This window comes from Mesoplodon bidens, assembly GCF_964165515.1.
Source record: "Mesoplodon bidens genome assembly, chromosome: 20".
In the NCBI taxonomy this organism is placed as follows: Eukaryota; Metazoa; Chordata; class Mammalia; order Artiodactyla; family Ziphiidae; genus Mesoplodon; species Mesoplodon bidens.
The window spans coordinates 24,786,147-24,812,709 of record NC_138181.1 but is presented as its reverse complement, the minus strand read 5'-3'; the positions used below and the strand labels follow the sequence as shown (position 1 = coordinate 24,812,709).

Sequence of the window (26,563 nt, the reverse complement as noted above, 5' to 3'; positions counted from 1 at the left end):
TTTCAACTGAGCTACTTAAAACAGTGACAAATTCAACACTAAAAACAGATTTTAACCAAAGCGATTATCCTTTGGTGTATCATTTTGTGTAAAATACTTTGAAATAAATTTTTAAATAACCAGTTGCAGCTTTGCCAAGTTAGTTAGAAAACAGAAGTGTAACTTTTACTGAATAATTTTTTATAATTTTGACAATTCCATTAGTTTTCCTACAGAGCAACTTCTTTGCCCTTCAAATTAAAACAAACAAATTTAAAACTTTTAGCACTGAGCAGCAGTATTTTACAGAGTTAATGTTTTACAGAGTTTAGCATAGAAAAACAAGAAGGTGCAATTTTTTTTATCAAGTGACATTGATGACAAAATTGATTTAGAAGGAATGTTTTTTAATGTTCTGCTTTAGATACTGCCACAAGGTTTACTTAACAGTAATTTTAAAATTTTATTAATAAAGTTATGTAACCTAGGTATAGTAAAATAAAGGATTTTGTCTGTGTGCAGAGAATACCACATTAAATTTGTGTCAGACCTACTTTTTATCAGTTACACCTCTAAGCTACTTGATGGCTTCTGTACAGAAGCCAGTGGGCTAGGTTATTTTAATATTTTTTTAAATATACAAACAATATAGTAATTTATTCCTTTTGGTTAAAAAAATTTTTTTTTAATGAAAAGAAACAAAAGTCTCTTTATTTCACTCTCTCTAATTCCACTCCTCTCCTGGGAGGTAACCCCTCACACATACTCTGTGCTATGTCCTATGCTTATTTTTGTTTTTCATTTAGCAGTATGAATCTCTTTCCATGTCACTGTCAATTTTCATCATACTTTTAAAATGCTTTGTAGGATTCTAAAATACATTTTGTGGACATTTCGTTTGTCTTCATGGTTTTGCAATTGTAAGTAATGCTACAGTGAACGTATTTCGAGTATGTGAAAGTTTACAGAGCAGGTAATAAAGATGTGTTTAGGTGCACACTTATTTTTTATGCTACTACCGAAGCACCTGCCAGAATGTTTGAATCTTTATACACTTCCACCAACAGTGGGGAGAATGCCTTTTCCCAAGACACTCAAGACAGTAATTGTTGTCAAATGACATCGGTGAACACATTCGTAAGAGTGAGTACAGTTACTCTATTTCCATTGCCAGATTCATTTTCAAAGAATCCCTGGGACATCCTGTAAAGACATTCCTGGGGAGATGGGGTCAGGTGGGCTACAACTCCAATTTGGCAAAGGGTCCACTATGAGTACTGATAACAGGTGCCTGTGTCAGGGCAACTGAGAAAAGGAGAAGGAAAACCCGATGGAGGACCCTCACCTGGAAAATCTGATCTGAAAGGGTGGGAAGAAACCAAGGAATTGTGACTCTTGGCCCTGTGTTCCAAGACAGTATTTTCCACCTAGACAGAATCAACAGCTTGTAACTGAAGCACTTCACACTGAAGTCAACAAGTTCAACACTGAGTGGTGTATCCAGGGCTCTACAATTACCATTTCATAAATCAAGTCATTCTGGAAACACCAACTTACCTAACATTCAACCCTTCTGGCTACTGAGTCACTGAATTCCAGAAGCCTTTGGGGACAACAATGTATCCAGCACTAGAATAAGAAAAAGATTCTATTCTGTCCTTCCACAGTGTCTGCTCAGAGATAGATAGATGGAACCAGGCTGGAGTGATCCTTGGCCTTATTCATAAAGGCAATACTTAAGTGGTGCTCTGCTTGGAAGGCTTTCAAGGTACTGCTTTTATCATGATTACATTGTATCCTAAGTACAAACAGGTTTGGCTCCCTTTTCTATATCCTTACTTCCTGCAGCTCGAAAAGGAAATGAACTGAGTGAACATTCATTCAGTAGGTGCACATACAATTCAGTAGAAAAGGGATAGTATTTTTAACAAATGGAACTGGAACAATTGGATACTAATCAGAAAATAAAGGAACATTGATCCATATCTCTGTATACAAAAATTAATTCAAAATGATAATCAGTGACCTAACTGTAAAAATCTAACGCTATAAAACCTCTAGGAGAAAACAAGAAAAATCTATGTGACCTTGGATTATGGAAAAATTTCTTAGATATGATACTACATGCATGATGCATAAGAGAAAATAGTAAATCAGCTTCCATCAAAATTGAGAACATCTTTAATAGGCACTGAAAAAAGAATAAAAAGGCTCAGGAAAGATTTGCAGATCACTGATCTAATAAAGGACTTTAGAATATATAAACAACTCTTACAACTCAAAAATAAGAAATCCAACAACCCAATTTTAAAAATAGGCAAAATATTTGAAGACACTTCAAAGACAACATATGGATGGCAAATGTGTACATGAGATGTTCAAGATCATTAGTTATTAGGGATAGGCAAGTCAAACCATAATGAGATACCACTACACATGTATTAGAATGTCTGAAAATTACAAAGACTGATAATACCAAGTGTTGGCTGGGATGTGGAGCAAGTGTAGTGGAAGCCTCAGTGTGTAATGGAGGAGTCATGCAAAATGGTACAGCCACACTGGGAAATGCAAACCAGAAACAATCCAGTATGCATCAACAGATTAATGGATAAACAATGGTGTTATTGATAGGGACAGAGTAAAGGGACAAATTAGGCAATTAAAGAATTAATCCCACTAGGGTCTGTAAGTAAAGAAAAAAGTATGGGAGACCCCTGTAAGTTAATGATCACTCAAGAAAGCAGGGTTGCTTAGCGACAAAACCATGCAATAGAAGCATGAGACATGCCCCAAAACAATAAAACAATGGTGGCAAGAGACCCACATCCTGCCCAGTGAGCTCAGTGAGTTAAATGATGCCTAGCACATGCTCTTCTGCGCACACTAAAAACAAAATATGAGGAAAAGGTGACATTATACTAAAACCTAAGATGATTTGCCATATTTAAGTACATGTTACTATCTTTTTGCTCGGCTTGACCATGTAGGGACAGGAAGACTCCCCCCGACGTGGAGGAGGAGCTGATGATGGAAGCCTGACGTCTACTCGAGAGTGAGGAAGAAGGGGGTCTTCTCTCTCCCCACTTTTCCTTTGATTATAAAACCATAGCCCACTAAGTTCTCAGAGCGTGGCACCCTCTTGCCCACCTGCCTGTAAGCCTCAAAAGTGTCCTATTCTAGTAAGTTACTTCTTGTGTATCACTTTGCCTCTTGCTGAATTCTTTCTGCACTGAGACATAAAGAACCGGAGCTCCTTGGAGCCCCACCAAAACACCACCTAGCAGTCTCACTATGTCCATACAATGTAACATTATTCAGCAATTCAAAGGAATGAACTATGGATACATGCTACAACATGAATCTCAATATGCTGAGTAAAGAAAGCCAAAGACATATGCTGTACAGCTGCATTTATATAAATTTCTAGAAAATGCAAGCTAATCAATAGTGACAGCAAATCAGTGGTTACCTGGAGATGAGGTGAAGTAGGGCAGAGGTGAGAGGGAAGGATTCCCAAGAGGCCTCAGGAAACTCTGGGGGATGATAGATACGTTTATTATCTTGACTGTGGTAAGGGTATCACGGGTGTATACCTATGTAAAAACTTAGCAAACTGTATAGAGTTCACAATAATCACTCAGATAAGGTTGTTAAAAATATACCTGGGAGCACGTTCAACAACATGGTGGTCTGTTAGGTATTGGGGATACCATGTTGGGCAAAAAAAGAAAAGGCAAGGTCTCTGTCTTTGTAGACATTAAAGACATTAAACAAAGAATCCTCCCTCCCATTTCCTTCCTCAGCTTCCACTCCCTGCCACACACTCCCCCTCTAGTGACTACTGTGCACAGGAGGAGGAGGTTAACACCAAAGAGGATTTATTCGATCACTGCTTCAGGCAAGGGCTGCTAGAGTTAGTGATCCTAGAGCCTGAAGCCAAACTTTGGCGCTTTCTAGAAGAGGACACAATTCTCTTGTCTCTGTAGAGACTGTTACATGCATTTTTGTGCTCTTAAAAACGCCTATTAGCTCTCCTCAGGAAGAGCCAGCACTGGGTTAAAAAAAAAAAAGGCTCACAAATAAACCCCCACACCTACAGCCAATTAATCTTCAACAAAAGAGGCAAGAACATACAATGGAGAAAAGACGGTCTCTTCGGCACCTAGTGTTGGGAAAGCTGGACAGTGAAATTAGAACACTCCCTCACACAATATATAGAAATAAACTCAAAATGGTTTAAAGACCTAAATATAAGACATTACACCATAAAACTCCTAGAAGAGAACATAGGCAAAACACTCCCAGACATAAACAGTAGCAATATTCTCTCAGATCCGTCTCCCAAGGCAAAAAAAGTAAAACCAAAAATAAACAAATGGGACCTAATCAAACATAAAAGCTTTTGCACAGCAAAGGAAACCATAAAACGAAAAGACAACCTATGGACTGGCAGAAAATACTTGCAAATGATGTGACCAACAAGGGCTTAATTTCCAAAATACACAAACAGCTCATACAACTCAGTATCCAAAAAATAAAATAAATGGGTAGAAGAACCTAAATACACATTTCTCCGAAGACATATAGATGGCCAACAGGGGCACAAGAAAAGATGCAAACATCGCTAATTATTAGAGAAATGCAAATCAAAGCTACAATGAGGTAACATCTCACACTGGTCAGAATGACCATTATCAAAAAGCCTACAAATAATAAATCCTGGAGAGGGTGTGGAGATAAAGGGAACCCTCCTGGACTGTTGGTGGGAATGTAAATTGGTGCAGCCACTATGGGGAACAGTATGGAGGTTCCTTAAAAAACTAAAAATAGAGCTACCATATGACCCAGCAGTGCCACTCCTGGGCTTAAATCCAGAAAAGAGGAAAACTCTCATTTGAAAGCTACATGCAACCCAATGTTCATAGCAGCACTATTTACAATAGCCAAGACATGGAAACAACCCGAATGCTCATCAATAGATGACTGGTTTAAGAAGATGTACACACACACACTATGGAACGTTACTCAGCCATAAAAATGAAATATTGCCATTTGCTGCAACATGGATGGACTAGAGAATATCATAATAAGTGAAGTAAGTCAGAGAAAAACATTTTATCACTTATATGTAGAATCTAAAAAAATAATACAAATGAATCTATATACAAAGCAGAAACAGACTCACAGACATAGAAAACAAACTATGGTTACCAAAGGGGAAGATGGGGGAGGGATAAATGAGTATGGGATTAACAGACTACTATATATAAAATAAATGAGCAACAAGGATTTACTGTATAGCACAGAGAACTATGTTCAGTATCTTGTAATGACCTATAATGAAAAATAATCTGAAAAATATATATATATAACTGAATCACTTTGCTGTACACCTGAAACTAACACAATATTGTAAATCAACTACACATCAATTTAAAAAAAAAGTTCTCAGCACAGTGAAGGATGCAGAGTGTACTGAACAGTACCCACACATACGCTTTCTTTTCTTTATCCTTTCAATTGTATTTAAACTGCTAGGGAAGGGTAATGATAAGGATAGAGAAATAAATTTGACAGGACGTTTTACGGTGACAGATGTGGATTTTAAAACATTTCAGTGAAAAACAGCAGTCAGAGGTATTGGCATCTATTGTAATACTAAACACCTCCAGTAATTGTATAGATCACAAAGACTTCAAATTAATCCCCTCTACCCAAACGTCTTGGTATAATTTTCCTTGATGGGTCTGATGCTTTGCTGAATTCATGGTGTTTTTCATACAAACAATATTCTTACTTGGCAGAGATGGCCTTCAAAGGGCTTGACCAATCACTGACGTCTCATTTAAACCTTGCTGTCAATACACACAATGTCACAAGGGTTGGTGCAAGATGTATATAAGTATACTCCCCACTGCACCCACCCCCCCCACCAAAAAAATGAAGAAATTAACTCTCTGCAAAATAGCAAATAGAAAACGGCCTTGTTTTTGCCGAAAAAACATAACATGATGTTTGTGGTTTAATACTGTGATTACACTGTACCTGTTCTCTGACCTCCTATTTGATCAGCATATTCCTCACAGACAAGAGAGGCCCACACTCACACTGCTCTTCCTTCTTTGCCCTACTCGGCCACTCTCTGCAGTAACAGGAAGATGCCAGTGCAAGCAAGGTTCCATTTTCCTTTGAGGTTAGAAACTATTGATAAGGTTGGCCCTATCCTTTGTTCTTCCCACATCTTGGATCCTCAGTAACAATGTTTACTGAACACTAGGGATGTTTGGCTTTCTATTTGGAGAGGTAGGTAGAGTGGAATCCACTTGCTCTGAAGAAGAGTTAACATTAAGTTGTTTTTGTATCCCACGGGGAGGTTAATTTAGCCACCAGGCAGTAAACAGTGGTGGTGATTTAACAATTAACCTCTTTTCTAGAACAACAGTTTATTTCAAAGAATCAACCTAGCCACTTCCCTTTTTACAAATCGGTGACAATGAAATCAGCAATGCCAGAATACTGTGGATAGCCAAAGTCCTGCAAAGAATAGGTGAGCCGAGTTATTACACAAGTAGTAAATGTTGTAGACAGGTAGTTACACTGCAAAGTTGACAAACACAAATACTATCAAACCAAATTTCTGTATAGAGCCAAAAGAGAACCTAAATGAATGGAAAGCTATACAGGGTTCATGGACTGGAAAACTCAATACTGTTTACATTTTTATTTCCTCAAATTGATCTATTTATTTAATGTAATTCCAATAAAAAATCCCAGCAGCTTTTTTGTGAAAACTAAGAAGACAGTTCTAAAATTGCAAATGCAAGATTATGGACATAGAATAGTCAAGAGTTCTTGAGAAAGAAGAACAAACTTAGAGGTCTCATGTTGCCTATTTTCAAGACTTTCTATAAAGCTACAGTAACGACATGGACGTAAGACTAGACATATGAATGAGTGGGAAAGAGATTCCACACACAGATCCACACGCACATGGCCAACTGATTTCCATGAAGGTGACAAGATAATTTAATAGAGAAGGATAGTCTTTTCAACAAATGACGCAGGCTGGATTTCCATATGGGAGGAAAATAAATCTGATCCTTACCTCACATCATACAAAAAACTTGCTCAAAATGGAGGCTATACCTACGTGTAAAAGCTAAAACTATAAAACGTCTAGAAGAAAATAGGGAAAAAACCTCAGTGACTTAGGCACAGACAAATTATTTCTTAGGACACAAAGTACCAAGCATTAAAAAAAAAAAAAAGACATAATTAACAGCTTCTTTGAAAGAGAAAAATGAAAATGCAAACCACAGACTGGGAGGAAATGTTTATAATAAATATATAAGACAAAGGACTAGTATCCAGAATATAAAAAGAATTCTTGCAACTTAGTGAGTTGTTTATCTTTAGGATACATTTTTAGAAATTGAATTGCTCTGTCAAAGGATATACACTCATGAAAAACTTCGGTGCATATCGCCAAACTACGGTACCGATTCCCATGGACCATTTAGAAACATGGGGGGCGGGGGGAGAATCCTCTTCTCAGGAACCTTTAGTAGACACTTTCGAGTAAACCCCGGTCTTTCTGAAAAGCTTCCCAACGGGTAGTCTACAATCTGCTGTCACATCACACCACTGAATTCGCTGCACTGTAAACACTTCCATATTCATCGTGATCATATCAATCAAGGCATGTCACTTACCTATTAGCAGATTTGAAAAAGAATAGCTATTAGGTATGTATCTGCATTTGCCTCAGCTGGAACTCTTCCGTCTGAAATCCACTATTATAGGAGAACTACACTGTTCTTTTCCAAACTGTTGAAGTGGAGAGAATCTGTCATAATTAAATGAGATAGCCAATCCTACTCAGTAAAATGTAAGAACGTAAACCTCTCTTTGGAGTACTACAAGAATTTAATCAGGGCTTCCCTGGTGGCGCACTGGTTGAGAGTCTGCCTGCCGATGCAGGGGACGCGGGTTCGTGCCCCGGTCCGGGAGGATCCCGCGTGCCGCGGAGCGGCTGGGCCCGTGAGCCATGGCCGCTGAGCCTGCGCGTCCGGAGCCTGTGCTCCGCAACGGGAGAGGCCACAGCAGTGAGAGGCCCGCGTACCGCAAAAAAAAAAAAAAAAAAAAAAAAAAAGGATTTAATCATTTACTCATGGACAGTGAACACCTTCTATATGCCAAGAATTGCTCTAAAGGTTAGTTATATTGCAGTGGACAAAGCAGAGAAAAATTCCTGCCCTTATAGAGCTTACCCTTCAATTAGGGGGTAAAGAGGAAACAGACAATAAGACAAGTTAGTAATACAGTGTTGAAAAGTAACAGGCAAAGAAATAAAACGTGGCAAGGGAATAAGAATGATTCGTGGAGGTTGTAATTTTAAGTTGGATACACATAGATCTCACTAAATGTGTGCCATAAAGATATCTGGGAAAAGCATTCTAGGTTGAGGGAACAGCAAATGCAAAGGTCCAGCAGTGGGAGGGTCCCCAGCATGTTCGAGAAATAGCAAAAAGTCAGTGTGACTGAAGCTGAGCGAATAATGGGGAAAATAAGAAATGAGGTAGAGGTAGAGAACCAGTCCCGTAGAGTCTTGTAAACACTGTTTTGCTCTTAACTGGAGTGAAATAGAAAGCTACTGACATCTGAACAGCATCACTCTGGCTACTGTGATGAGATTCAGTGATAGAAAGCCAAGGAAGGAAGAGATAGAGGCATTAGGAAACTACCATAATAATCCAGTCAAGAGATAAGGGTGGCTTGAATAAAGAGGGTAGTAGAAGACATAGTGAGAATTATTAGATTCTAGTTACATTTTAAAGGTAGAGGTGACTATTTGGATGTGGGAGAAGAGCTACAGATAATTTCAGGGTTTGTGTCTTGAGAACGTAGAAGGATGGAAGTGCCATTTATTAGAGGGGAAAACTGCAGAAAAATTAGATTTGGAACACTCAAGAACTCAGTTTTGGACACATCAAGTTCAGAAAACCTACTAGACATTCAAAAACACTTAGAGTATGAGAGGGGAGGGAGGTTGTACTGACATATAAACTTGGAAGCAGGCAGGTTATAAATGATATTTCAAGTTATGAGGTTAGATGAGATCACCAAGGTTTTACAAAGTATAATTGAGAGATCTAATGATTAAGTCTTAGGGAATGCCTACATTTATTATAAGAACTTCTTTGTACTTCTATATGAATTTCATAAATCTCACCATACAGAAATTCTAGAATGTCAAAGATGGAAGGCTTTAATTTAAAACATCATTTGGTTGTTTACATTTAAGGTTGGGGATGGGGCTATATAACATCTGACTTTGGTTTTACAAAGCCTAGAGGGAGTAGGAAGAAACACTGTTACTCTGTAGTAGCACCTTTCTCCCATCCTGTGGAGTTTGTTTCGGGGAACATGCCCAGGAAGATCTCTATTAAGTAACAACAAGAAAGTATACATTTTTTTCAGGCTGTGCCACCATGCCAAGGCAAGGGGCCAGAGCCTCACAAATCATGAAATGACTGACAAAAGTTGGGGTCACATGGATCCTTGTAATTTAATCCCAATTTTCTTATAAAATAACTATATGTTTTCAACAGTCTTGTTCACTGTGATTTTAATAAACACTGATAATTATTTGTACAATTGCTTATTAATTTCCATTTTTATTTCTTTTCATAAATCTTCCTCTGAGGGACTTCTCTGGTAGTGCAGTGGTTAAGAATCTGCCTGCCAATGCAGGGGACACGGGTTCAAGCCCTGGTCCAGGAAGATCCCACATGCCACGGAGCAAAATAAGCCCGTGGGCCACAACTACTAAGCCTGCGCTCTAGAGCCCGTGAGCCACAACTACTGAGGCCGCGTGCCACAACTACTGAAGCCCACGCACCTAAAGCCTGTGCTCCGCAACGAGAAGCCACCGCAACGAGAAGTGCACCGCAACGAAGAGTAGCCCCTGCTCGCCGCAACTAGAGAAAGCCCATGCACGGCAAAGAAGACCCAACGCAGCCCAAAACATAAATAATAAAATAAATTTATTAAAAAAAAATCTTCCTTTGAAAGATGTAAACAGTTACCATTTGATAAAATGTAAATACTAAGAGCATCCTTGGATCCAGTATAATTCATTTTGCAGACAGAAAAATGAGGAATAGAGTGGGCTAAAAACATCAGTATGTTTTTGTGCACCATATGTTTCCAAAAGTCATAGTAATACTATCTCTTTATTGCTTTATAATACTTGTCCAAATATTGTCTGTGAAAGAATTTTAAGCTAAAGAACATAGGACTCCAATGTATTAAAATGACTGCTAATACTGATAGAAGAAAAAAGTTGAACTATACAATGTTATATGAAGCTAAGCTTTTAAGTCCTGACAATCCCTTGGAAGGTACAGAGATTTTCTACATGAAAATCTAAGACTAACCACTGACACTATCAGAGAATAAGTTTCAAAATCACATGAAACAAGAAATGGAATATTTATATATCTCTTTGGTTAGAAAATATTTACATCTTAAAATATACCTGTTTTTCTAGCTACTATCAGAAATTATACTCAAATATAATAGAATTCAATGATGGATAACAAAAAAGCATTATAGAAATTAATCTATTAAACACCTGTATAACCTAAACTTGACAATTGGTGGTGGTGGAATATAAAGAAAGATAGGGAGGAGAAAAAGGCAATCATATGTGACATAATCCAAATAAACTTGAAAATTATAATCCAAAAAGCTATTTAAAATAGCCAAAGCAGGGCTTCCCTGGTGGCGCAGTGGTTGAGAGTCGGCCTGCCGATGCAGGGGACACGGGTTCGTGCCCCGGTCCGGGAAGATCCCATATGCCACGGAGCGGCTGGGCCCGTGAGCCATGGACGCTGAGCCTGCACGCCCAGAACCTGTGCTCCGCAACGGGAGAGGCCACAACAGTGAGAGGCCCGCGTACCGCAAAAAAAAAAAATAAAAAATAAAATAAATAAATAAATAAAATAGCCAAAGCAATCTTAAGAAAAAAGAACAGAGCTGGAGGTATCACACTCTCTGACTTTAGACTATACTACAAAGCTACAGTAACCAAAAGCATTGGGTACTTGCACAAAAACAGACACATAGATCAATGGAACAGAATAGAGAGTCCAGAAATAAACCCACGCACTTATGATCAATTAATCTATGACAAAGGAGGCAAGAATATATAATGGGGAAAAGACAGTCTCTTCAATAAGTGGTGCTGGGAACACTGGACAGGTACACGTAAAAGAATGAAATTAGAACATTTTTTCATGCCATATACAAAAATAAACTGAAAATGGTTTATAAGACCACAAACCATAAAACTCCTAGAAGAAAACACAGGCCGTACACTCTTTGACATCAGTCTCCAAAAATATTTTTTGGGGGGGATATATATCCTCAAGCAAGGGAAACAAAAGCAAAAATAAACAAATGGAAGTACATCAAACTAAAAAGTTTTTGCACAGCGAAGGAAACTATCAACAAAGCGAAAAGGCCGCCTACTGAATGGGAGAAGATACTTGCAAATGATTTATCTGATAAGGGGTTAATATCCAAAACATACAAAGAACTCATACAACTCAACATAAAAAACAAACAAACACCCTGATTAAAAAATGGGCAGAGGACCTGAATAGACATTTTTCCAAAGAACACATACAGATGGCCAACAGGCACATGAAAAGATGCTCAACATCATTAATCATCAGGGAAATAAATGCAAATCTAAACCACAATGAGACATCACCTCACACCTGTCAGAACGGCTATTGTCAAAAAGACAACAAATAATTAGTGCTGTTGAGTGTGTGGAGAGAAGGGAAGCCTTGTGCACTGTTGGTGGGAATAATTGGTGCAGCCACTATGGAAAATAGTATGGAAATTCCTCAAAAAACTAAAAATGGAACTACATATGAACCAGCAATTCCACTTCTGGGTACATATCCAAAGAAAACAAAAACACTAATTCAAAAAGATGCATGCACATCAATGTTCACTGCAGCATTATTTACAATTGCCAAGATACGGAGACACCCTAAGTGTTCATCAATAGATGAATGGATAAAGAAAATGTGGTACATATATACATATACACCCACACACACAAGATGGAATATTACACTCAGCCATAAAAAAAGAATGAAATTTTGCCATCTGCAACAACATGGATGAACCTGGGGTTCACTTACGTACGCCTAGTGAAATAAGTCAGACAAAGACAAATACTGAATGTTATCACTTATACATGGAATCTAAAATATAAAACAGACAAATGAATATAACAAAACAGAAACAGACTCATAGCTATACAGAACAACCTAATGGTTACCAGTGGGGACAGGGAAAGGGGGAGGGGAACGTCAGGGGTAGGGAATAAAGAGGTACAAACTACTATGTATGAAATAAATAAGCTACAAGGATATATTGTACAGCACAGGGAATATAGCCAATATTTTATAATAACCTTAAATGGAGTATACTGTATAAAAATATTGAATCACTATGTTGTACACTTGAAACTGATATAATACTGTAAACCAAATACACTTCAGTAAAAAACAAACACAAAGTCCAAAAAGCTATTGGAAATACTAATTTTGGAGCATAAACTCCACTACTCTACCTGTGTCTTAAACATTTTTGGGGGATTTGGGGATACTAACAGAGTGAGGAAATGGAAAAAAGAGTAAATAAAACTAAACAGAAGGAGGATAACTAGAATGGTGAAAGTGACACTGTGGGAAAACTGCACATTTAAAATCCAGTATGGAAGGCTCTTTAGACTTTGCCTCTTTACCTAAAGAGGGACGAACTACAAAAAGAGTATACAGCCAGGACATGTCAGAAAAAAATGTTTGTTAGGCAAAGAACACATGGAAGCAATTATGGGTTCTGGTTTTAAAACTCTGTCAGAACACTGAAAAGTAAGCAAAAAACCTCACTACTGGGTTGTGTAAGTTTGAGGAGAATCTTAGCCCTTCTTTTCCTGGACCTTTCTTTTCTCCAACATGAATATACACAAGATACCTTACATTTATATATAGCACCTGTCATCAAAGCATTTCCATGAACACTACTTCATTTGATAAGAGTAACCCATGCCTGTGCCCCTTCTAGGAAGATACTGAGTATCAACTGTGAGGCAACAGGAGATGGAGCAATGGAAACTGAAGAGACGCTAAATGTATATGGACACAGTCTCACTGAAAGCGAGGTTAACACCAATGCTGAGTGCTATGACCGTGAACTGGTATAGCACTTGATATTTTGCAAAGCCTTTTCAAGATGTCATTTGATTAACAGAATGGCCTTAAAAAGGCAACTATAGGGCTTCCCTGGTGGCGCAGTGGTTGAGAGTCCGCCTGCCGATGCAGGGGACACTGGTTCATGCCCCGGTCTGGGAAGATCCCACATGCCGCGGAGCGGCTGGGCCCGTGAGCCATGGCCGCTGAGCCTGCGCGTCCAGAGCCTGTGCTCCGCAACGGGAGAGGCCACAACAGTGAGAGGCCCACGTACCGCAAAAAAAAAAAAAAAAAAAAAAAAAAAGGCAACTATAACTCTGGGGGATACAGTTCATTAAAGGTGAAGATTTCTAATTAACATTTCTAATTAATAATTCTAATTAATATTTCTGATTAATATTCTTAATATTTACAACTATATTATTTATTTTAAATCAATCACATGTGATTTGCTAGACCTATATATGGGGGATAACTAATTACATGTAGGAAAAGTCATAATGCAAGAAATATATTAAGTATGTGAGAGAACAGAACTCTGTTATACAGAAACATTATGCTGTGATTAGTTTTCAAAATAACCAAATCAATAGCTTTCTATAAATTGCTGGCCTAAAGGATATTCTGTTGTGGATATTTCTGAGTCTGGGCAGATGAAACGAACTGATAAGATAATTAAAACTCTGTTTATATATGAATCACAGTCATTTGTAGGCATAGAATTTTCCCCTGTTCCTTGTGCCTTAATGCAAAGTGGGTCAGCCAGAGACACTACTTAATATGAGGAAAAAACTAGACATGTAAAGACAGTGAACATTAAAGTAACAATTAGAATTGTGCAGAAAGAACAAGAAATGCTGGCTCGGGCTTCCCTGGTGGCGCAGTGGTTGAGAATCCGCCTGCCGATGCAGGGGACACGGGTTCGTGCCCCGGTCTGGGAAGATCCCACATGCCGCAGAGCGGCTGGGCCCGTGAGCCATGGCCGCTGAGCCTGTGCGTCCGGAGCCTGTGCTCCGCAACGGGAGAGGCCACAACAGTGAGAGGCCCGCGTACCGCAAAAAAAAAAAAAAAAAAAAAAAAAAGAAATGCTGGCTCTTCCAAGCAAGGCGACTGAGCAATTATACTTGTATACTGAAACAAGTGAAATCCAGAGGCAATTATTTCTTTGAAAGATAAAGAATGAGTTTTTTTATATTAAAGAAAGTTGAGCAAGAAACATGCCAATCTAATTTTGAATAAATATGAGAATGTTCTTTATGTAGTATATAAGACAGATGTAACTAAAAAATAGAAGAGCATGGCCACACTGTAAGAAAAATGTCTCAAGTTTAAATCTTCTCTCTGGTTGGTTGATATGTCATTATTTTTCATGTCTTGATTTTTTTAAAAATTGAAGTATAATTGATTTACAATGTTGTTTTAGTTTCTGGTGTATAGCAAAGTGATTCAGTTATACATATACATATATATTCTTTTTCATGTTCTTTTCCATTATGGTTTATTACAGGATACTGAATATAGTTCCCTGTGCTATACAGTAGGACCTTGTTATTTTTCTATTTTATATATAGTAGTTTGTATTGAGGGTTTGTTTTTTTTTTTACACATTTCAAATAGTCAAGCCACAATTCTGGAATAAATTCTAAAGCATAAATGAGTATGTCAATTTAAATGAAAATGCAATTCAGGGCTGTATGCAGGATATACATTTATTAACAGTGAAAAAGCACTTACCCAAAGTGAACGTTACAAAATACAAAGAGTACCTGCTGCACAGTCTGGCGAGCTCACTCTTTTAGGCATTATTTCAACCTGCGAGGTTTCTCTCTCACTCATTTTGACCTTTTCTTCCTCTGTTATCTCTAACCAAATTTTTAACTTAAAAATGAAGACAAAGAGTAATATTCAATGCCTAACCCTTTAGCAACAGTTACCAGGGAAAAACATATTAAACAAGTTATCTGCTCTCAAGTCCTAGGTATTTTAAAACTAAATTATCTACTATAATAGAAAACAACAGACCATATTACAACAGCTATAACATAAGTCAAATGAGCATAAAGTTTGATAAGCATAAATAAGTTTGATAAGGTTCACAGATACTACAGTAATAACTAAGGTATAAGTACAACGCTTCCACTGTATCGATCTTTAAAATGCATGCAGAGAGAGAGAGACAGTCGTCCTATGTAAAGCTTGGCTTGAGTATCAAAATGAAGTTTCTGTACAGTCTAGAAAACAAATACAGAACTTAAGTATACATATAATGTAACTTATGTTTCAATTTCCCTGAAGTCAAGCCAATTGAATAAGAATTCCTGTTTCTGGGATGATAGTTTTCTGAATAAGTTTTACTAATTCAGAAAGTTGGAGATATATGTCTCACATAATTTAAGTTATGGAGCAATACAGTCAGTGCCCTCAGAGGGAAATCCTCATTTAATACTCCCTGACTGGACATTATACTTTTACACTGAGGTATCAGGCAAGAATTCCAAAGGAATACCAACCAAATTCTTTTCTTATGGGGTACTTCAGTTAATTGTTGGCAAATTTAAAAGACTATTTGGAACAGTTCTTCATATTTTATTCAAGGAAGAATCTGTAAAGATGACTTAATTGTTAACTGGCGATGTGAAGCCTTACTGGGTATGTAGGTGGCAAGTTTGGGATCTAAAGCTACAGCAGCTTTTAAAAGCTGATTTACTTAGTGACAAAGAGGTCATGTAGATTTGCGTTACTCAAAACTTCATCTGCGAACCTGCTTCTCTCTCACTGCATATACAGAAGCAACTGCTATGCTTTGGCTAGACTATCATCTCAAAAGGCAAGGCTGTCCGAAGGCATATAGAACTTGAACGTGCTGGTACATAAATTTAGTTCTATTAATCTCTACTTTAAAGATCTTGGTTTTCCCTTTAAAATTAATCACAGTGTTACTTTACTTGGCTGTGCAGAAATACTCTCTAATCATAGAAAATGTTTGTGTTTTTTTTTACTTTTAGACTGAGGCAACAGATATGAATTGAAATTCTAGAAAATATTTACCTAATAGATAATTATGTAAGTTCTAGATACTAAGGACAAGTGTTCTAAACTTATTATCCAATTTGAATAGAATATTAATATATATTCTACAATAACCTGGATACCTTTATAACCTGCCCTATTCTTGCACAGGAATAAGACATGCAAGTATCTAAAAGAACATTAGACCCAATAGCAGCAACACTGGCATTATTTGGAAGCCTGGCCTAAAGGCTGGGCTTTACAATAAATAGTATATTTCTCTAACTCTTGACCATTGCTCTTTGAATAGCCTAGTTATATAGAACAGTGACTTGCTGTATAGAATTCAACATATTTTCCAAAAAGGATAGTTTACAGGTTAAGTCCAAACTTTATTTAAAACTACATTTTAAATTTAATGTTACCAAACATCACAATGGGGAAAAAAATCAAGACCAAAAAAAATGACAGAAAGAAAAAGAAAAAAACCCCACAGTGTATCAAGGCTTGAATCTGTCCAGAATTCAGTTTCTGATGTTTTAAACTGCCATGGGCAGAAATTAGCACACCTACCAAAAATGCAGCGTCAAACGAATTTACATTTTTTACAGATCAAAAGAGATGTTTATTTAGTGCCATTTTCATATATGCATTGACTATGTAAAGAGGGAGTTAGATGAGCCTCTGAAGACATCTCATGTACTTTGGGCTCCCACTGTTTCTGAAAAACAGAATCATAGTTAATGCCTTATAAATTACTTACTAAGTTAAGACCTTATAGAATTTAGTTTAATACTGCTCTCTTCCATTAAAACTTTCACTTCTAATATAAAGTTATTACAAAAGAAACTTAGTTTGCTACATAATTCCCTGATAACACACAGCAAGAGTTTAAAAGGCATAGGTAAGGGTTTCCGTTTTAAGATGGCAGACTAAGCAGATACTTCCTCTCTCTCAAAAAGAAAACCCCACTAGAAAAAAAAAAGAAAAGAAGTATAAAAATGAATAAACCCAGACCAACAGAAGAAGAGTGGGTGTGAGAGAACAGAGGATGGGGAACCACAACAAGTTCCCAGGATGCTCAAAGGAGATGGAGGCACAGTGAAGAGGGGAGGAAGCTGCAGCCTAGGCACACTAGGACAGGCCACAGTGCAGAGGGTACCAACTGAGTCCTAACAGGCAGAAATGGGCTGAAGACTGGGAAATTAACTGAAGGTTTGACATTTGGTTTGCACTTCTCTTCACCCTATTTCTTAAAAAAAAACAAAAAATCTTATATGAGTTTAATCAACTGATGAATTGATGAACAAAAAGAAAATCTTTGACCTTAATGCAAGCAGTGTGCTCCTCTGAGTGGCCCTTGGGTTGTGCTATTAGACCTATAAAGAAGGAAATCTGGGACTATCACTTGGCTCTGAAACAAACCATATATAGAGAGAATCATCTTTAGGAAATTATAGAAGATTCAATTATTATAGTTACAAAAACAGAATGTAAGTGTGTTTACTTTAATAATGTTAATAACGTAAGAATATGAGTAAATGGGCTTCCCTGGTGGCGCAGTGGTTGAGAGTCCGCCTGCCGATGCAGGGGACACGGGTTCGTGCCCCGGTCCGGGAAGATCCCGCATGCCGTGGAGCGGCTGGGCCCATGAGCCATGGCCGCTGAGCCTGCGCGTCCGGAGCCTGTGCTCCGCAATGGGAGAGGCCACAACAGTGAGAGGCCCGCGTATCACACACACACAAAAAAAGAATATGAGTAAAACTGAACAGAGAAGGCAGAAGGAAAAGGGGAGGAGCAAGTAGTTGGGTGATGACCAAAGGTGATGGAACTAGAAAATGTATATATTTATAAGAACAAAGGTAACAGGAAAACCAAAAATAATATAAACACCGAAAGAAGAAGAGGTAGGTCTAAATACTTTTCATTTGGGAGACAGGAAGTATTATCTAATTTTTAAAATTAAGAAAAATTATAAGAATAGTATTTAGAGATCTAGAGGGTCTCCTCCAAAAGAACTGAAAACCAATAATTAAAAGAAACGGGCTCTTGCCAATCATCACTAACTGCTTTATACCTTCCTTTCTTAAGCCATGTGCATATATTACTTTGTTAAAACTAAAAACAGAAAAAAATTATCTGATAATACTATTTTATAAATTGGGCAGCTGAACAAATTTTTATAGAACTACGTACGCTTCCTTTCTAATGTTTATCTTAGATATTCCAGGTACTAGTAGCACATTTAAAAAACAAAACAAAATGATGGTATCAAGATTCAGTAGCTTTTCAATATGATATGGTTAAAAATGATAACTCTTACCAGGTTCTTTTAGTGTCTGAGAATTCCCAGCTAATTCTTCAGTCTGCATTTCACATAATATTTCACCAGATAAATGGTTTTTCTGTTCTTCTTCTACCATTTTCTTCCTTAGATCTGCCTTTAGAATGAAAATTAAAAATACAAAATCATTTTTCACCTTAACAATATTTGTTATATAAAGACAACTTTAATTAAAGAGAGCAAAATACCTCTGAATATATTGTCAGTTTAAGTGGTAAATCTTCAACTTTCACAAAGTCTTCTTCATCAGATTTTTGACTTATGTTACCAGATTCTGCTTCCTATAAGATTAACAAATTATATTTAATGACGGCAATCCACTCTATCTCTGGATCTAAACCAGTCATCCATGCCAAGGGATAAAGTGGACTCTTACATGTGTATATATGTCAGTAATTCTATCATTTTTGCTTTTCTTCTATATGCAGCTCAGTGAATAGAACAGAAATCTAGAGTTCACGGGAAGCGCTACACACTTGCAACTGTGGGCACACAGTCAAGCTTTTCTGTCCCCATTTTATAAAACAAAGAGCCAGTTCACACAGGTTAGAGGAAAAAATAGTAATGGTAATACTGAGGGCTAAAATAATTAGAACAACTACTCTTATTACTTGATATGTTTATAGAATCCATCAGAACTGTATCCAGAAGAATATAAGTAAACATTTACAGTCTTCCTTCCTTCCTTCCTTCTTCTTTCTTTCTCTCCCTCTCCCTCTCCCTCTTCCTCTCCCTCTCTCTCTCTCCTTCTGGCTGTGTTGGGTCTTGGTTGCTGCACGCAGGCTTTCTCTAGTTGTGGCGAGTGGGGGCTACTCTTCGTTGCGGTGTGCAGGCTTCTCATTGCGGTGGCTTCTCTTGTTGCAGAGCACAGGCTCTAGGTGCATGGGCTCAGTAGTTGTGGCTCGTGGGTTCTAGAGCACAGGCTCAGTAGTTGTGGCGCATGGGCTTAGTTGCTCCGCAGCCTGTGGGATCTTCCCAGACCAGGGCTCGAACCCGTGTACCCTGCATGGGCAGGCGGATTCTTAACCACTGTGCCACCAGCGAAGCACCTACAGACTTTCAGTATCAACTCCAGAGGTTCAAATAGAAAGATGAGGTATGAACTTAGTAACTCACAAAAGTTACTAAAAAACACCTCACACTGTTTTCCTGAAAACTGAAATCTTTTATTCTCCTAGTTCTTTGATTTTTAATAGTATCATCATTCTACCAATTACCCAGTAGAAACCTTAGGTTTTTCTTTTTCTTGAAACATTTCTCACCCATGTCTCTCTATTCAGCTCATTTTATATTTATATGATAACGGAGGCTCCTAACACAGCTTCCTTGACAACACTTCTTTTTTTTTTTTTTTTGAGGTACACAGGCCTCTCACCGCTGTGGCCTCTCCCGCTGCAGAGCACAGGCTCCGGACGCGCAGGCCCAGCGGCCATGGCCCACGGGCCCAGCCGCTCCGCGGCATATGGGATCCCCCCAGACTGGGGCACGAACCCGTATCCCCTGCATCGGCAGGCGGACTCCCAACCACTGCGCCACCAGGGAGGCCCAACACTTTTTATATAGTCATCGGATTCATCTTCAAAAACCGTGACTTTGACCATTTCACTTTCTTGTGCAAAGACCTTCCGTAGTGTTCCCTGCCTAAAATTCAAATTCAAGACCCTCTAAGATCTAATTTCAAGTTAATTTTGATTGAATGCCTCCTACAGTAATTCTATGCACCCATCAAATGATAACAAGAACAAATCTAGTAACTTTCACAGTTTTAAATGCAAAGTTTTACAGGTAGTGAAGCAAATAAAACAGTTAAGAGGGTTACTCTTTCTACGAATGTTTTGAAGTATTATAAGCCCCCTTGCTGAAAAGCTGTGAAATCATAAGTGTATCTTTGGGCAGAAAACTGATGTTAATTAAAAAATATGTGAAACACATTCTTTAGACCTAAAGGTACATTATTACAAATCCCTTCATTTTTACTGATGAGAAAGTAAAGTATATATAACATATACAGCCCAAGGATCCACAAAAAAACCTATTTGCTATAAAATTAAATTGAAACAAACGTCCAGAGTAAAACTAAACTCAGCTACTTACATCATAAATGCAGATTTGCTAGCTTACTTTTCTGTCATTCCCTATACAGAGCTAGGGACTCCAGTGCTGTCAAACTGCTTTATTTCCCATCCCAAATGTAAACTTTCAGGGTTATCAAAGATTATGAAGTGTTCCAAACTGTTGAGTAGTCAAGCGTGGATGGCCTAAGAGGTGATTCACATATCACTACCCCTTTAGATCTGAACTTGAACTCCCTCAAGGTTTCCATATAAAACTCATCTCTTTGCTTCTCAAAACTATGAAAAGTGGAATTTTAGGTTTTGAGATGGTCATCTTAATTCACTATCACTCTTCTGTTCAAGTTTAAAGTGTGAGTAAGAAATAAAAATGTTCCGACAGTTTCTAAACCTAAACACAAAGCAGAGTTGTGTTTATATACTAGAAATGTTAACCTGAAAATGAAGCAATATGCACAGAAATGAAATGTAAATGATACATACATAGTCATTCACTAACACTGGAGATTCAGTATCAGGACTTCCAGCCAAAGAGCTTTCAGGAGTTTCCTGGGCAGATTTAACTTCTTTGACTCTAGGCACCAAGGTTTCAATTTCAGTTAAAGGTAAAGGCAAAGCGTTAGACTGATTAGATGAATCGATGGTAGTAACAGCGTCCTTTTGGACAGTGCTGTTTAAAGGTTGCTCATTTTCCAAGATATTGAGGTAACAGGGCTTCACAGGAGTGCTATCTGGGTCATCTGTCATCAAAAGAAAGTCTTACCATTAGTGTCATTCAACTGTCATTAAATTTACTATTATACCAAATAAAGACTGAACTGTATAAATGAGAGTAATCAAGACATTTAAGACCCAAAAGAAAAGGCAACTAGAAATTCTCCTTATCAATGGTTCCCAAATGTATTTGACCAGATTCATCTGGGGATGCTTTAAATATTAGATTCCTGAAATGCACCTGATTTCTAATGAAACAGGATTTTCAGGAGTAAGGCCCAGGAATGGGTATTTTTTAAAAATCCCCCACATTGGTATCTAAAGATACCTTCCTTACAAAATTTTTTTCTGTGTTTAAATATTTGTCAACTATTCTTTAACAGCTGTTTGCAGAAACAAAGCCCTCGTGTTTTCTACAAAGGATTTATGGAGAAAACAAAGACATACATCAGGTCCAAAACACCTTTGAACTTCCATTAGCTAAGAATTTAGATTTTTTTGTTTTTAAGCACATAAAGGGCACTTCAGATAATCTTAACATTGAAACTTATTTAGATTTCTTACCTTTACTAGTAGTGGGTTCTTGCTCTGATGGGACATTTTTGCTTTCCGCTGATTTTTCAAAATCATGCTGTGGAACCTGGAAGGAAAAAGTGATGTCTTAATAGTAGGGCCTAAATATATGGTCACTATACAGGAGATGCTTGGTAAGTGTGGTATGTCCAGCCTGAGACCTCAGACAGGGGAATTTTAAAATACCTCCTAAAAGTGTTTCAGGGAGGAGGCGGTGGCTGCGGTTCCAAGGCAGCTCAGTACAAGGGCTCCTCTTCTTAGCCTCACAGGAACACAAGGAACTGAATGTTATGGACTCCACTAGTTTTCACTGTTTTTTTCAGACCAGACTCTATCTTAAATGAAACTAAAAGACACCTGTTTATATGCAGATGTTAAGTGAAAGGAAGAGGAAATGACAAGGAGGAGAGAAAGATGAACAGAGCTAAGTGCCTTCTGCAGGAGGACAGAAAACTGAAGACTCACCTCATAGCTGGGTGCACCAGTTTCTAGGAAGGAAGGAGTACAGTAGTGGGGTGGGAGCTGGTGACAAGGGGATGGTGCCGGTGGTTGTTTGAAGCTGTTTAAGAGATATGTGGACGTTTAGATTCCCTCCCCCAGGCTCACCAGAAAATGGGAGATTATGTTTTGGAGAAAATGAACTAGTGAGCCTCAGACCAGGGGCCACCAGGGAAGGGGTAGGCTGCAGAAAGCACAAGTGAAGACAAGATAAAGTGTCACACTGAAACAGAAAGATCTAGTGCAAGTCTGTATAGAGGTGGGACCCTCAGCCCTAATCCTACACCTAACTGCAGAACACCAACAGCCAAGGAGGCGGAAGGAGACTGGAGGACCCTCCCTACTTTGGAGAAACTAAACCACCCCAGAGAAAAGACCAATAGGAATTAACATTTGCGATTTTCTGTCAAAAAGCTATACACTCGGCTACCCTATGGTGAAGCCCAAAAGAACCCCAACTGGCTTTTTGATGTATTATTATTCTTTAATATAAGCACCAAAGGTACAGTGGATATTTAAAGAAAGCCTCTAGGTGGGTAAGAGAAAATATTGCTTCGATGAAATAATAGGGTGTTATAAAAAAGTAACAATCAGGAAAAAAAGTACTTAGAAATTAAAATTTTAACAGTTGAAATAAAATTTCATATAGGTATTAAGGTCAAAGAAATCTCCCAGAAAGTAAAAGAGAAAGAGCAATGAGACAATAGAAGAGAGGAGAAAATTAGATCAACCCATGAGAGCTAATAACGTTTGATAACATTTATTCCAGAAGAAAAGAAGAGAAAATGGTAAGGAAGAAATAAAGGAAATAAAAGAAAATTGACCAAACCTGAAGAACATGCTATATTGAAAAGACAACTGAGTACCTAGTGTAGTGAATGAAAAAAGACCTGCAACGATGTATATCACTGTAAAGTTTCAGAACTCTGTGGGGGGATGGAGGGAAAGCTTCTAGAGCTAGGAAGAAAAAAAGATATATACAAAGAATCAGAATAAAGAAAGGCATTGGCAACACTGAAAACTAGAAGACTAGGAAACAGTGCCTTCAAAGACCTGAGGGAAAATGATTTTCAGCACTGAAGCATTAACTTGTCTTAGACAATATGAAGTCTCAAAATATTCTTTGCACTCTTTCTTAGAGAGCTACTGGATGATGTGCTCCACCAAAATGAGAAAATAAACCAAGGAAGAGAAAGGCAAGATTTGATTCCAGAAACTGAGATCTAATAAAGAGCAACAAAGGGGATTCCCAGGCTGGTAGCTATTTGAAGGTCTAAAGAAGAGCCAAACCCAGAATGGAGCAGGAAAGGAGAATGCTCCAGGAAGGACAAAACTGACTAATTGGTTCATGTAGAAACTTCTACTGAGAGGTTTATAAAACTATTGATGGGCATAGCAAAGACTTGGGCTTGTGATGAAAGAAAAGAGTAAATTTAAAAATTGAGACAATTATTAAATTCAGGTGAAAAAATGTATAAGACTTAGCAATAAGTAATATTTGCTTAGCTCAACAGTCAGTAATATTTACATAGTTTGGTTAAATCTAAATATTTGGTTAAATACAGATTTAACCAAAAGGCATAATTAAATGAGGTGGACAGGATTAATACAATTAAATGAGGAGCCATAAGTGACCTAAAAATCTTCACCTGCTATAATAGAAGTCAGTAGGTAATGCCTAATACATAAATGAATAAATACACACATGTATTGTTCAGATGTAAAGAAGTAAACAGCAGAAGAAATCATACAAAATTTTGCCTCTGGGGCAGGATGAGGTGAAGGTAGGAAAGGGAATGATTTTATTTTGTTACATATAACTAGAAAAAATAAAACTTAAAAATCCAGATCTTCTGAAGTAATCACATAGTTTTTTAGGACTTGTTATCAAAAAAAACATTTTTTTTGAAGTGCTTTAAATGTAAACATTGCTAAATACAAAAATAATAATAGTGTTTAGGATTTCAATAAGAATATTAAAGTAGTTTGTATTCATGAAAATGAGAATGGGGAAGTTGTAAATTTTAACATCTGTAAAAAGAATCAGCTTTTTAGTAGTTACAGTAAGACTGGTGGAGGGTGTGTTAGCCTGCACTGGAATACCTGATCGTCGTGTTCATTTTCTTCTGTAGTTTCAGTGTTAGCCTGCAGTGAAGTCTGGACATCTACAGGTCCCTCTTCAAATTCTTCTATTTCTTCATCTTCATTCTCATCTTCTCCACTTCCATAATTAGTCAAAGCCTGAGTTTCAGCTTTGGACAAATCTAAGTTGATTAATAACACAACTTTTAGTAAAATTTCAGCACTTAAATCTTAATAATAGCTACCATTTATTGCATTCCTGCATTGCTCAAGTGCTTTACATACAGTATCTGAAATCTTCAAAAGAGTAAGTACTAGAAAACTGTGGTGTAGAAAGGGCAGGTAATTTAGTCAGGGTCACACGGAAATTCAAATTCAGAGTTGTTTGACACCTAATTCTATAATCATTCCACTCCACCAAACTGTTTCAATAAGCAATCTATAAAGAGCTAATGTATAAACCTAGTCTAGAGCCTTCCGACTTACTAATAGACACTGGACATTCTTCACTTTCCTCATCTTCCTCTTGATCAGAGACATCAGAGCTCACATTTTTGGGACCGTCACCATCATAAACCTCAGATGTTTGAGTCTGTTTAACTGTTTCAGTCTCATCCTTGTCCTAGCCACAAAAAAATTTGAGTAATTAATTCCTTAAAGTACATTTTTAAAAGGTATATAGTAAGCCTATCATAAAAATAATAGTTATTATCTAATAAAAAATATAAAGAATCATTTTAAATTTAGTTGTTTTTAAAAGAAAATAAAAAGTTTGTCAGAAGAAAGGATATTTTATGATATACTTTGCTCTCAAACATTAAGGTAAAAGCTACTTAAATTATTTAATCTTTTGTTTCAAAAGCATTATTAGCACATACTTTGTCTTCATCATCAATTTCTCCAGCAGGTGAGCCATGATCTTCAAGAATCCTTTTGGCCTATAAGCAAATCAATTAAGCAGAATTTAGGGGTAACCATTCATCATTACACTTAAGTACTCAGTAAACCTTAACAAATGCTGCACCATCATCCAAAGAGTTGAGTGTTTTCTTAGAAATGTAAATTCAACTCTTTCATTTAAATCTTTTAAACGAACAAAACAAAAAGCAACACTGTCTACCGGACATCTCCTTGGATGAGTAAGAAGTATCACGAACTTACTAAATCCAAAACAAAAATTTTGGTTCCTTTCCTTCCAAAACCCCATCTTCCTTCAGTCTTCCCAATCTCAGTAAATGGCCCTTCATCCACCCAAATGCACAAGCCAGAAAACTAGGAACCAGCCTGTACTTTACTTTTGTTATCCAAACTGAAACTATGAGAATGCGTTATTGACTCAATCATCCAAAGGTATCTGTTGTTACACACTCAAAGACAAGACACATAATTTCTTACCTGGACTACTGCAACAGCCTTACAACTGGTCTCTCTGCTTCCATCTCTACTCTTCTACAATTCCTAATCAGTATCATATCCAGACAAATCTTAAACTGAGATTATGTCACTCCTCTATTCCAAACTTTCCCATGAGTTTCCATCATGCTTACAACAAAATAAAATAAAAGGTCCCTACCACAGTTTCTAAGGTTCCATAACTTGGTCCTACCTACCTCTGTGTACCTCATCTCCCATATGCTCGTCTCATTTAAAGTGTTCCTGCCTCCCTGGCCTTCTCTCTGTTCTCCAAAACACTCAATCCTGCCTTAAGAGTCTTTCTTTACACTTAACAGTTCTCTCTGCCTGGAATGCTCTTCCCTTTCATCTTCATTATAAACTCCTCTTGTCCATGTCTTACCTCACTTTTCATCCCCTGAAGGAGCCTCGTGATTCCGCCATCTAAAGCAACCCTTCCTATCATTTTTTTATAGTATCATCCTCTTTTATTTTTTTCAAGCTCTAAGCAACGACTGAAATGATGTGAAACTTATTTATGTCTACAATAAAAACATTATGAAAAGCGTGAAAAAGATGGCTTGACTTTATCTGCTTTAGATTTCAGGAGGAAGGGTTATCTGTTT

The 26,563-nt window shown here is 37.5% G+C and overlaps 1 protein-coding gene across 21 annotated transcripts in view; it reads right to left on the bottom strand.

The window, feature by feature from the left end:
* Nucleotides 1-14,944: 14,944 nt before the first annotated feature.
* The window catches only part of PCM1 (pericentriolar material 1), a 90,146-nt gene continuing 78,527 nt past the window's right edge, over nt 14,945-26,563 (bottom strand). For all 21 annotated transcript variants that reach the window (XM_081220965.1, XM_081220979.1, XM_081220966.1 and 18 more), the window contains 8 exons: nt 25,424-25,483; nt 25,032-25,167; nt 24,567-24,727; nt 21,957-22,032; nt 21,162-21,418; nt 18,795-18,887; nt 18,586-18,703; nt 14,945-16,983 (listed from right to left, as the gene is read on the bottom strand). In XM_081220965.1, the coding sequence (XP_081077091.1) occupies nt 16,958-16,983; nt 18,586-18,703; nt 18,795-18,887; nt 21,162-21,418; nt 21,957-22,032; nt 24,567-24,727; nt 25,032-25,167; nt 25,424-25,483 (927 nt within the window). In that variant the 3' untranslated portion in view covers nt 14,945-16,957. The remainder of the gene's footprint in view (nt 16,984-18,585; nt 18,704-18,794; nt 18,888-21,161; nt 21,419-21,956; nt 22,033-24,566; nt 24,728-25,031; nt 25,168-25,423; nt 25,484-26,563) is intronic.